This window comes from Harpia harpyja, chromosome 8, assembly GCF_026419915.1.
Source record: "Harpia harpyja isolate bHarHar1 chromosome 8, bHarHar1 primary haplotype, whole genome shotgun sequence".
Lineage (NCBI taxonomy): Eukaryota > Metazoa > Chordata > Aves > Accipitriformes > Accipitridae > Harpia > Harpia harpyja.
Genome location: NC_068947.1, coordinates 31,458,035 through 31,470,367, shown reverse-complemented (window position 1 = coordinate 31,470,367; position 12,333 = coordinate 31,458,035). Strand labels below are relative to the sequence as shown.

Below are 12,333 nucleotides of genomic sequence, written 5' to 3'. Positions count from 1 at the left end.
TAGCTTTCTCCATTGAATTTCTTGGCTTTTCTCATTTTCTGTGATATCCTGAACATTTAGTATGCTTATAATATCATGGCTTCATTTGTGTTGGATAAACACTATGTATTTGACTGTAAATGACAAACCCAGGGGGGAAAAATATCCAAGATAATGAAAACCTGCTTTTACTGTAGGAAAATCGATTAAATTATATATTTCCTTGGGTTTTTTTCACCTTAATTTCATCAGGTCCAAGCTTCAGTGATTTCAAAGGACTTTTTGCTTGGTTCTAGCTATTGTTTATATCACAAGTCTGGGTAGCAAATCTGAAAGGCTTGCTCCAGTAATGTATACAGTGGACACAGTTCAGGAGTGTTTAAAGGCTGTCGAATTGGTTGCCAGATTTATTGGATACCGTGATTCTGCCTGTGACAAAGGAATAGAGTGAGAGTATTTCTGGGAGTTTGCTGTAGTGACTATTTTTCTCACGTTACAAAATGGAAGAACTATCTCTTACACAAGCATATAGCAGGTAAACCTATTTCTTCAGCTTAAAATGGGAAGAGCTGCATTATCGTCTAAAGCAAACACTGAGGTAATATTTTAGCAGATGGATTATCACAATTCTCTCTTTTCTTTGTTATATACTAACATCTTCCCCCACCCCCCAAAGCCACTCAGTGCTTTTTTTCCCTTTGAATTCAGCAAATTAAACTGAACTGTGTCCATGCATTAAATGGATGGAAATGGAAGCTGGCCTCTTGGGTCAGTTGACCCCGGTTCTAATAAAGCAATCCACTGAGACTTTGAACATTTGATTTAATGTGTATGAAAAGAGGAGAACAGATAAAGCTAAAAATGTTTTTATTAACCTTTCACAGCTCTACTGAAAACCGTCAGCATGCACCACTAAACTGTGAAATAGTGTCTGCATGATATCCATTGTGCCAAATTGCTGCTTATCTTTTGGAATGAAATAATAACTATTATATTCTATTTACTCATATGGAAATACTAGCCTACAAACTTTTTCTCTCCCCATAATCTTTAGCATGTCTATATCTACTGTCACAAAAGACATTTTGGCAACTCATTATTCTACCGGTCTTAAAACCTCCTTACCACATCAAACAGCAGCACATAAACACTGAGTGGATACTAGAGACCAAGAATATTTTAGGAGAGAATATGTTAGTCTTTACCTTGTAATACTTACAAAATTTAATTAGGATTTTCTTTTTCCTTTGGTTAGGGTTTATCTTTCAGATAAAGAGTAATGGTAGAGAGTTTAATTATGGCAAAGCTAATCACATAATACTACTATCTGCATTATGTTTGGCATTAATAAACATAGTTATTTACTATACTCCTTATACTTATTAGAGAAAGGAACATGAATAATAGCCTAAACTTATGGGTCACTTATTAAAGTCTATGCCCACAGTTACGTAGTGCTTGCTTATGCACATATATGCATCTGTTCTTCAATAAAAAAACATTGGAACAGCTCTTTAACTGCAGGGAGATCCTATCCTATTGAAGTCAATTAAAATTTTGCCTGAGATATCAACAGGACCAGGATTTCACCTGTGTTGTAAATCAGTGCAGCACCCACAATTGCAAAGGGTATGTGAAACCCAAACAATGTCAGGTAAGGATGTGGCCCATTTCACCAGAAAGCAATTTATCCATATAGGACACAGACCCTCCCTCCACAGGAACACTCACCTCGCACAGTGAGTGTAGCAGAGGCTTCCACTTTTCCAACTCGATTCTCAGCAATGCATGCGTAGGTTCCTTCATCTGTGCTCACGGCCTTCTTAATGCGCAAAGTGTAATCATCTTTGATGTCATACCTGTGTTACAGAAAAGGAATGAAAACTCTTTCTGTAGACGACAGAAATGAACAAAAACTCTCACCTGGAATATGCCAGTCTGAATCTATCTTGGAGCCAACTTTGGAAGATAAATTATTATCTAGCATTAGATAATTCCACCAAGCATTAATCTTCGTGACATTTTTATTGCACTCTGCATTAGTTAGAAACTTTACATAAAATTAGTATTGCTATGTTCACTCAGTATTAGGGCTTTACTATTAATATCATTCACTTTGTCCTTGATCTAGAGCAATAAGATAAAATTAAGCTATCAGACATCAGTTATCAATACATGACAGCTCAGGTTTATCATGCCTTTAACTATGTGAGCTACACATTTTACCTTTTGCTGATCTGGAAATTTCCCTTTCTATATAGTTTTTCTCTACAGCAGCAACCCCTTAGGGAAATGGTGAGCACGTTGGTAGGATCTGACACTACATGATTACAAACAATAGAAAATTTATTTAAGCTCTGGAAGGTGATGTTTATTGAAGAGGCACATTAAAGGAGATTTATCAATTTCACAGAAATACTACAAAATTATTCATTAAGGGTGGACAATAACATTTTCTCTTTCTTAAAAGAAATTAGAAACAATTCAATTATGCTTTGTCCATTTCTTTGTTTCTATTGCTGTAATAATTCTAAAACTATGAGGATGTATAAAACTCGAAATAATACAAAGTACTTCAGCATGCAGTGAACAATCATTCTCAAAGTATTTAGAGTGCCTAGAAACACCTAGAAAAATATTTTCTGTTAAATTGTTATTGTCCTGCAGAAGTCATGCTTAACAAACTATTTTAGGCTCTGATCCAAAGCTCATTAAAGTCAATGGGAAACTTTATCTTGTATGAAATTTCTTTGGCTCCCAAATCAGGAAAACTCTGATTTTCAGCATGGATATTTTACTCTTGAAATACTCTCTTGTAAAATTATTTTCAACAACATTTCTTCTAGACATAATAAGCCCATGATACCTTAAGTCACCTTGAATCTAAAGTTAGCTTCAGATTCTCATGTATCAAATAGTGAAAGAGGAACGTGAAAGTGAAAAAAGATCAAGACTTCAGGAGACGTTAATACCCTTTCTCACTGTATACACGCTCATGACATAACTTCAGAAGAACTAATTTACCTTCTCTTTGTTATACAGTAAAGACCTTGTAGACTTGTTCAGCAAACATACTGAAATCATATGGAAGAGCACCCTTAAATGTTTTTATGAATAAGAATGTAATGCAATTAGTTCCAGGAATGTTGTGAGGCTCTATGAGTATTTTTAAATGCTTTGGGAATCTGAAACATTTATTTCTGTGTACATAACATAAATGGCTATTGGTTCATTTAGTATAGATTTGTAGAGAGAGCACTGTGTGCTAACAGACTTTAAAGCATCTTAACTCAAAGGATCCTACATGTCGAAACATTTAAAGTTCTATTATGTCTAATTAAAGCTCACAACATCAATTAGAGCATTACTAGCAATTCCAAGAATAAAGACTCACCACAATACAATTCACACTCACCACAATACAATACAGCTTCATTCCATATTCAGTAAGTCCATTACATTCATTAGCAAAAAATAAATTAAAAAAAGACCAAATTGAGGCTAACCATTCTGAGATAAACATAAACATATATATAATACCCCTTTTGTTAGGTGTTACACTTAATTATATGTATATGCAATAACTCAGGTTTCACTAATGAATAAGAGATATGCCAAGGGAAAGGATAAGTAGATGCCGTGGCAAACTTCAGAAACTTTTAGGGACAATTTTTTTGCTAGCATAGTACCATTGAGGGGGACAAAAACATTATGGCACTAAAGAACTTAATATGCCATTTCTGGAGCAGTACAGATCTATTGCAACTACATTCAACAGCCATATGCAGTTGCGGAACACTTCTTCTCAACTGCTCACAAATTATGTCATTTTGCATGCTGTGCTGCACTAGTCAATGGCAAACAGAAATCACTGTTTTCGTAAGAGAGAAAAGGCAAATTGTCTCCTTAAAAATCTCAAGAATATGACAACAGTATCCCACAACGATGGAGCAGTTATTTGTCTTTGGCAACCACAGACTTGCAGACAAGAGAAAATGCTTATTTTCTTGACATAAGGCCAGCCCTAGGGGACTAAAAATGTAAAGTTGTATTCAGCTCCTGTAAGATGAGAAAACTAAGATCAGTTGTAATATAAATGTGAGTTGGGTATAGGAATCACAGTTACAAAGCTAGGCAACAATTAACCATTTATTTAATTGCCTTTTTTTTTTTTTAGGACAAATAACATCCCTGTGGTTCACTAACCAGTGCTGAGATAAAAACAGACAGGCAGCAGGACTGTATCTGACTGAGTTGTTGCTTGAACTGGGATGCAGGCAGCATGGGACAGGGCCCTCCAGTCTGCTGTGGGCTGCAGCTGACTCGCTCTTCTTCATCTCACTGATGCGCTGGTGCTGGCATGCCAGCCAGCTGCCTTGGAGGCTTCGGCAGCCTTTATGCCTGCACCTGCCAATCATGCAAATTGTGCAAAGGCTGCTGGGGGAATGAGCCAGCTGCATGGCATGCCAGGACGCAGAGCGAGGGTACAGGCATCATCGCCCACTTGGGTCGTGAAATGGAGGGTGGCATAAACATGTCACCGTCATGACCCAGTTATCAACTACTTCAAGGAGAGGTCCAGCTCTCCCAGTCTGCTTCCCCAACAAGGCCACACTGGGTTTTTGGACCACCCTGACAGAACGTGCCATCTAGCAATTAGATTCATACGTAGATGGACCCATGGGACATTATAACCATCTGCTGTCCTGAAGTATTGATACGCTGCCCCTCAGTCATCTGTTCCACCCACATTGTCCCCAGAAGTCACCACGGTTCAGTGAAGAGCTTTGACAGATGAAGCAGGCAGGAAGGAGAAAGGAAGAAAACTGGCTTTTAGCCTGATCCACAGCAGCACAATTTGCTTGTGTGAGAAAGGGACCATGAAGTAACAAGGAGTGAAGCCTGAATATGTTTTCAGTTTCTCAAGCATCCACCTGCGCAGTCTTGAACAGTCCGTTGTCTCCTCTCTGTCCCAGGGCCTCATATTCCCATAGCGAGGTGTTTCCACACAAGTTTCTGGAGAAGTTCACTCTCATCTGGATTAGTGCTACTGAACACTTGGGAATCAGGATTAGGGCCTCTCTGACTGCTAATACCAATCACAGACAGAGGTTACCAGACTCCTGGATTGATAATGGAATGGCAGAAAACCAGAGTGTACTGGTTAAGTTGTTCCTTAACATTGTCAGTGCACTAAAAAGGCAATGCCTTCAAAATATCTGCAGTGTCAAGAAACACCTTCTGACATATTGCCCAAATATTGCTGACTCCTAGCCAATTAATGCCAACATTCAGCTAAAAACATAAGCCATCAGACGTCAGTTTCACATGTTTATGGCCATCTAATTGATTTTAAGTACTTCTCTCTGTTACACATTTGGAGGTGCTTAACCTTTCAGTTCAGCTTAGACTTCAGCCATCAGACTGAGCTCAGCGAGGTCTTTTAAACAGCTAGTCACCTTGTGCCTAGATATAAACCAGCCACTTTTGGGCACCATGTTACATAATTTCTGTTCTACAAGTCACAGTTAGAGTAGATCTGCCTTTAATTAACCAAGGAGGAAGGGGGGGGGGGGGAGGGAGCAGGGGACTGGAAGGGAAGAAAGAAACACAAGAAACGACAAGCAGATGAGAAAACACTGCTGGTGAGGAATTTCTAATAGAAATTGGGTGATTTTGAGTGAAATCTGGCAGTCTCTAGCACATGTGAATGCATTCATTGTTGCTAGTTTTGATTAATGACAGTTGTACAATAGTGTGCTGACAGTCACTGCCATAGACACAATTTTTTTTTATATGAAACACTGCTGAAAATGCAACCCAATCAGATTTGGCCCCCGAACAACATGTGCTATCATCACTGTACCGTGAATTGAGATTGATTGGTAACCAGCTGTGACAAAGTGGGAAAAAGAGCCTTGTCTTTTTCAAGAAAAGAAAAGAAGAAAAATAAAAAACTGAATTGTGTCAAAACCATTACCATCTGCTCAACCAAATAACAAATAAAACAAAACACATTAACTGTTTTTAAGTATCACAAGTTAATGTACTGAGGTTGGATTCATGCACTAGCTTAAGCATCTAAGAATAATCTTGAATTGAACTGATTTTGTCACAGTTATATTTTTTTTCCCCCACATTCAAAAGTGTATCTGTCCATACTCTGCCACCGATCTCCAGGGTTATCAAATGAAAAAAGAGACAGAACTTACTGAACTTTGAGAGATTTAGCAATATGCTTTTTTGCATTGGATATACATTTTACTGAGTGCTTCACAGAACCCCTAGATTTCCAGATTTTCAAAAATGTGCATGCAGCTATGCATAAAAATATATGCACCTCTTTGTCTTTCACAGGCACAGGTAGCAAAACTCTGTCTGCAGCTGGAGTCATTTCATTCCTAGACATCCATGTAGGCCTAACTGGTAATACATGGATGCAGTTGCTTCAGTAGTGTATTTTAAAGTTGTGAGAATGCATTACTGAATTCAACAAATTCAACTCAAAAAGCCACATTTGTTGCTACAGGAAGTTTGCAGGAGAAAAAGTCACATCTTAACTGCTGCTAACTGATGCCACTGGCCTCAAAAACTTTACACAAATTTATATGAGGCACCTATTTTCTTCTAAAACATTACTGTAAATAAAAAAAAATAATGTAATAGAATCTTTGTATGGAGGCTTTGTGAACTTTCTTTTTTTTAGAGATGGCACAAAAATTACTTTGCTCTATTTTCTTTTGCCTGTTTGCCAGGCTATTTTGCAAAATACACACAAAGCTTCAAGATTACTCACAACATCAATGATTAGGGAGCCCAAATAGAAAGAGGCTACTGGCCAAAAACAGAGTAAACAGGAGGTAGTTAAGGGGGCTTAAGCTTCTGTCTCCACTTCTCTTTTGTGGTGCTGGCACTTCAGCTCCCAGCATAGTGCCACAGCTTTTCACTGGCTCCTAGACTCTCTGTGCCAGATGGAGGGAGCCAGAGGGAAGCTGCAGTGAGATAGGAAGCGTGAGCTCTTCACCTGCTTCAGCCTTGTGTGATCCAGAAGCAGAAGGGAGAGCCTCCGTTCCCATCGGTGATGCAGCCACCCCTACTGCCAGCTCCCTTACAAGAAATGTTGGGGTTTTTTCACTTCCATCCCATTGATGAGTGGAAGAAGAAAGCAGCACAAACCTATGTGAGTGACAGCTTTCCGAGAGAAAGATAAAGGAGTCTCTGGTTTTCTTTCCCTAGCAAAACATGAATCAGTGACAGAGAAAGCATAAATGTATATATTTGCGTGCACTGGTCTCAAATTACTCTGTTGTACCCCTGAAATCAAGGCTGCTTGTTGCTGGGTGGCTCTAAGATGCTGCTTACAGCTATGATAAATTGAGCTACCAGGGAGCTATCCCCAAGGTGCTGACAGGACAGCTGCCACCCACATCCACATGTCCAGATTCCCATTTATTCTTTGGCTATGTCATTCATGCCAGAGAAAGGTATAAGGCAAAGTGACATTACCTTGAATTTCTTTGTGCAAGGCAGCAATATAAAATGGTTCACTGGCCTTATTCCAACAAACCAGTGAAAGAGCTAAGTGATACACTATTTTGTTTTTCTTAAAATATATTGACAGCAGGTTCTGCTTTCATCCAAAATCTTTTATGGGTTGTGATCAGCACATTATTGGTAATTTCTTATAGTGGACACTCTCAATTGCAATAATATAAAACACAAATCCACACTGCACTGTGCCTTAAACCAAGGCAGTCAATAAAATGACCTAAATCTCATAAAAGATGTATACAACAGTTACAGTCATTGGGCCAACATTGTGAAACCATACCTATGTCCAAGGAAATGGTGTTTTCCAACTTCTCTGGAAGCATTACACTATACAGTACTACTCTTACATGCAAACATAGATGTGTGACTGCACGTAACTAGTGCCTCACAAAACCAGTAGCCATGTGCTCAGGAGAGAACCCAGAAAGAAAAATGAGACTGGTTTTTTATTCTCTTTGAAATAATTTAGAAACAAACAGAAGTTAAGAACAAAACATATGTTTGGGAATCAGTGACTCAGTAAGCTCTGTCTAAACTGATGCAGGCTCCATCTTTTACTTCTACATCTCTGTTTGCACAGAGAAGTACTCACAGGGAATTACCACATGATAATTACCCAAAATGGGCTTCTGATTTGATTTTAGTTCCAGACAGAGCTCCACATTTCAAAAACTGGAACGTTGGTAGAAGTATGAGCTAAGAGACCATGTAATGACTTGGCATGGAGACCTATCATCCTATCACCAGAAGTAGTCCTTTCACAGATGAGACACATTTGTCAGGCACTTGGGGAGATTTGTATTATTAATGCCTATGTTCTAAATCCATCCATCAGAAAAGCACCCTTGATTCTCAGGGTTATCTGCTCAGCACATGACACTGAAATTAATTTTAAGGAAAAGCAAAATACTGTTTTTGTCCGTTCCCATTCTTTAAAAATTGAAATGATGCTGCAAGGACTGGAACACAGTAAGATCTGAGCCCAGACTGGCATCTTGCACTCACTAACTGTGGCTTGATGCATTTTTTTTAACAGGAGCACACAGATTATGAGTAGTTTGAAATAAAACAGAATTTGTTGTCCTGTCTATTATTATTTACCTTAAGCACAATGAAAGATTACCATAAACTTGTCAGAGAACTAACTGAAATATTTTCTAATCTGTACTTCAAATCAGTAACCAACCTTGAAGTGGCAATTAAAGATGAAGTCATGTTAATGTTTTAATGAAAGTGCCTTCAATATTACAGTTGAGCCAGAAGTCATATTCTTAAAAAGTACATTTTGCTAATGTTAAGTAATTCTCAACATAGGACTTAGCAATAGGAAATGGAAAATAGTTGTTAGGGTTAAAACTTTAACCTTGCAGTGTTTTCACTGACAGTTTTTGTTTGTTTTTAACTGAGATGACAACTTTTGTATCCCATGCAGGGATGGAATGTGTTAAAGCAGAAGAAACCCCTGCAGGCCAGCCATTCCAGTAGCACCAATGATGCTGTGGTCAGAACTCTTGAATCTTACTCTCACTTGAACATAACTACCAGCTTCCCTGTCCCTGCTCTCCTGAGGATTTTAGAGAAAAACTGCATAGTAAAGTATCTTTACTTTTTCATTCTGTAGTTTTAATAGTCAATAAGCTGATAATAGTGAGCTTAAACTGCTTGATATCCTTACACTTTTCAAGAAAGCAGGCTACCTTAATATTCTAAAACTTACAATGTATAAACTATGTGATTAGTAAGCTTTTACTTACTATAGTCTGCTTTTCTGATACTAAAGAAATATTCAAGCACTAGAATGAGTACTTTGAGTGAAATTCTACATTAAGTTTTCTTGGGTCTCCTTCCTGCAAGACCATTTATTTATTGCAGTCTTCTGTGAGTGGAAAATTCTGAGAAATCTTCTATGTTTGAGGCTACTACTACTAGCATTACATTTTGTTTCAGAACTCTGCTAGTGACTTCTTTAATTCTCTGAAATTTAACAATTTTAGTATGTTAAATAAGAGAGAATAACAAAACATTCTCTTGTGACAATCCTATTTCAAGTGCACTGACAGTGATCACTTTATAGATCACCAACAGTTCACATAGCATAAAGAGAAACCATGCAGGCAGGACTGCTAGTTGACACAATTCCTTTACAGTTGCTGTCCGTGGAGTTGTAAAGCTATTTTCCCACCCTTGACCCTTATGTAAGCAACTGGAGACTGTTTGCATGCATCTGCAAACAGACTGCCTGAAACAATAGCTCTTCTTCAGCTCTGTGTGAGAACTGACACTTAACATGAAGCCAATTTAGATGTCAATGTTATTAACCGTTTCTCTGCTGATCAGTCTAGCACAGCCACGCATCTAACACTTTTGCTCACAGCATTTAATATTTCATACAAATTGAATGGCAGGTAACTACTGGGTTAGACTATAGACCTCTGGGGTAACTGTGGGACAATGCATTTGCAGGACTTTATTCAGTGCCATGCCTTGAGGGATTTAAATTGTCAAAAAATATTTACACTTTCACTTGGCCATGTATTCCTCAGAAAACTGTAAGGAATATTTTTCCAGTTACAGAACAGGAAGGGATCACTGACAGGCAAAGTATCAATAAGAGAAGAGGGATACTCAACCAAAAGAACAACAGGAGGGTGTACCCCACCAGCACTGGGGTACATCATCTTGACACTATATACACAAAAATAAACCAATCCCTGCCTCCCTTCTACCCCTTATTAGCTCTCTATCTCTAAATGATATATCTGGCTTTACAGGAGAAGTTTCCTCAAATGATTCAACATAACAGCTAAAAAGATGCTTACATTGCACTCAGCTGAAATCTGCCTGTATTCAGTTAGGCTACACGGACTCTCTGCAAGTTGCACTGCAGCTTACCCTGTGCCAGCCATGTGCTACATTAAAACCAAGATAACAACATCCTCTGCAAACCGCCTCTACTCCCTCCAGATGTATGTAAGAATACAAATAGCATATTAAACCTCTTTCTTTCAATGTCTTCTTTTGACAAGCTATTAAGAACTTCCAATCTTCTCCCCTATGCTCCTCATAAAGGGACTTAATCTCTTCCTTGATGCTTTAGCTTAGGAAACAAAAGATGGGCATGCAAATCATACTGGATCTAAACAGAGGTGATGAATACTACACATGATACAGCTAATATGAAAAACACCCTTTCCCTGACCCTTTATTTAAAACCACTAATTGTTATTAACTGCAACAGAAATTTGCTGATGTAACCAAAGATTATATCCATTACACCACTAAAACACACTCTTTACTCTAATTAATTTTCAATACACATTAGACTGCATTTTGTTACAATCTGCAGAGATTAACTCGACCAAAGCACACAGTGCTGCAGTGTTATTAACTCATATTTCATTGAAAGGTCATTCTCCCCTTGGTTCTATCTAGAGGAGGCTGTAGTTAAATACCTCACTATCCCATCCACAGAATATAAATAGAATTATGTAGCACCATGTTTATTCCTAAAAATTACTGTCTCTCTGGCTTACAGTGCCTTATCCCATGATCACGGAGAAAAACAAATGAAGAACATCTTTGGCTATCAGGCCCTTTCTGGATCCCTCTTAAAAAAATCTAACTTTTCTGAGTTTATTGGGATAAGGTTTGCTGTCAGTCACATTTAAATCCATTTCAACGATTTGAATCTGGAAGACAGTAAGATATTTTTAAAATTTCATCATTTACCCTTAGTTTTGATCTCACAAGAAGCCATGGAGGAAAGCACAGAAATTATAGTACCTACTTAAAATGCACACCTATCAGAAGTGTGACAGACAGTATTTCTACCCAGGCTATGCGTATGCAATTACTTTTCAGGCACAAAGAGACCAGTTTTAAAAACATAGCAAGATTAACATCTACACAGACTTTTGTTGTTGGAGCTAACGCATATCTTAAAATAAGTTAAGTCTATGCATAAAGAATGCATTTTCCAAAATAATTTTTAATGAGTATTCCTAATCTTCAGTAAATAAGAAAGCTTACTGTGCTGTTTATAATTTTCACTGCTGTGTGTCACTGTTCTTTCATTTAATAACCTACAATCTCTCAACACTTAGCAATCTACTTTGTGTAAACTACACACCATTTTTGTTCTGAAGCATCGCTCTTGTTTTTTCTGCCTACACTCCCATTGCGTGGGTGGTGTGTAAAACAAATACCTCTTCCTGTTGGTGCAGTTGCCCCTTTTCATCTCTAGTACAATATTCATCTAATCAGACACTGCCTGTAAATGCAACTTACAAGAGCAGGTTGTAATTTCATTAAAGATGTATTTACTGAGCTAAACCAGCTGTTCCAGGCTGGAATGCAAAAAAAAGGCCCATGTGATTGCTACTTAGTCATTTTTAAGGCAACTGAAAAATACATTTGCTGAGCTAACCTCACTCTGCCAAAGAGCTGGCACTGCTAGCTTCTTCTGTGTGAAAGGTTTAAACAGTTATTATAGTGTGTCATAAATTTTAACTCGTAATTGAAAATCTCTTCACTTCCTAAAAAAAAAAAATCCGTATTACTTGCTATGTAATTACAGACTATGCAGCTGCTCGCTTCGGCTTCACTAGAAAATTTGAAGACATGAAACACTGTACAAACCTTATTCAAATTTTATTAAATTGCTAGTCATAGATACGCCACTCTCATACTGGAGGCTCTCAAATAATACCGCTTTCTTCCTGTTACCAGGACTAAAAAGCAGATTAATCAAAGGTTGATACAGGCCATATTGAGTTCCTCACCATGCAGGAGACCATCAGCTCC

At 37.9% G+C, this 12,333-nt stretch overlaps 1 protein-coding gene across 17 annotated transcripts in view; it reads right to left on the bottom strand.

Moving 5' to 3' along the window:
* ROBO2 (roundabout guidance receptor 2) overlaps positions 1–12,333 on the bottom strand; it is a 959,254-nt gene that overhangs the window by 127,037 nt on the left and 819,884 nt on the right. For 16 of the 17 annotated variants that reach the window (XM_052794396.1, XM_052794399.1, XM_052794400.1 and 13 more), the window contains exon 6: positions 1,711–1,838. In XM_052794396.1, coding sequence (XP_052650356.1) covers positions 1,711–1,838 — 128 coding nt within the window. Of the gene's footprint in view, positions 1–1,698; positions 1,839–12,333 lie in introns of all 17 variants that reach the window. The other variant, XM_052794388.1, reaches the window with a different exon arrangement.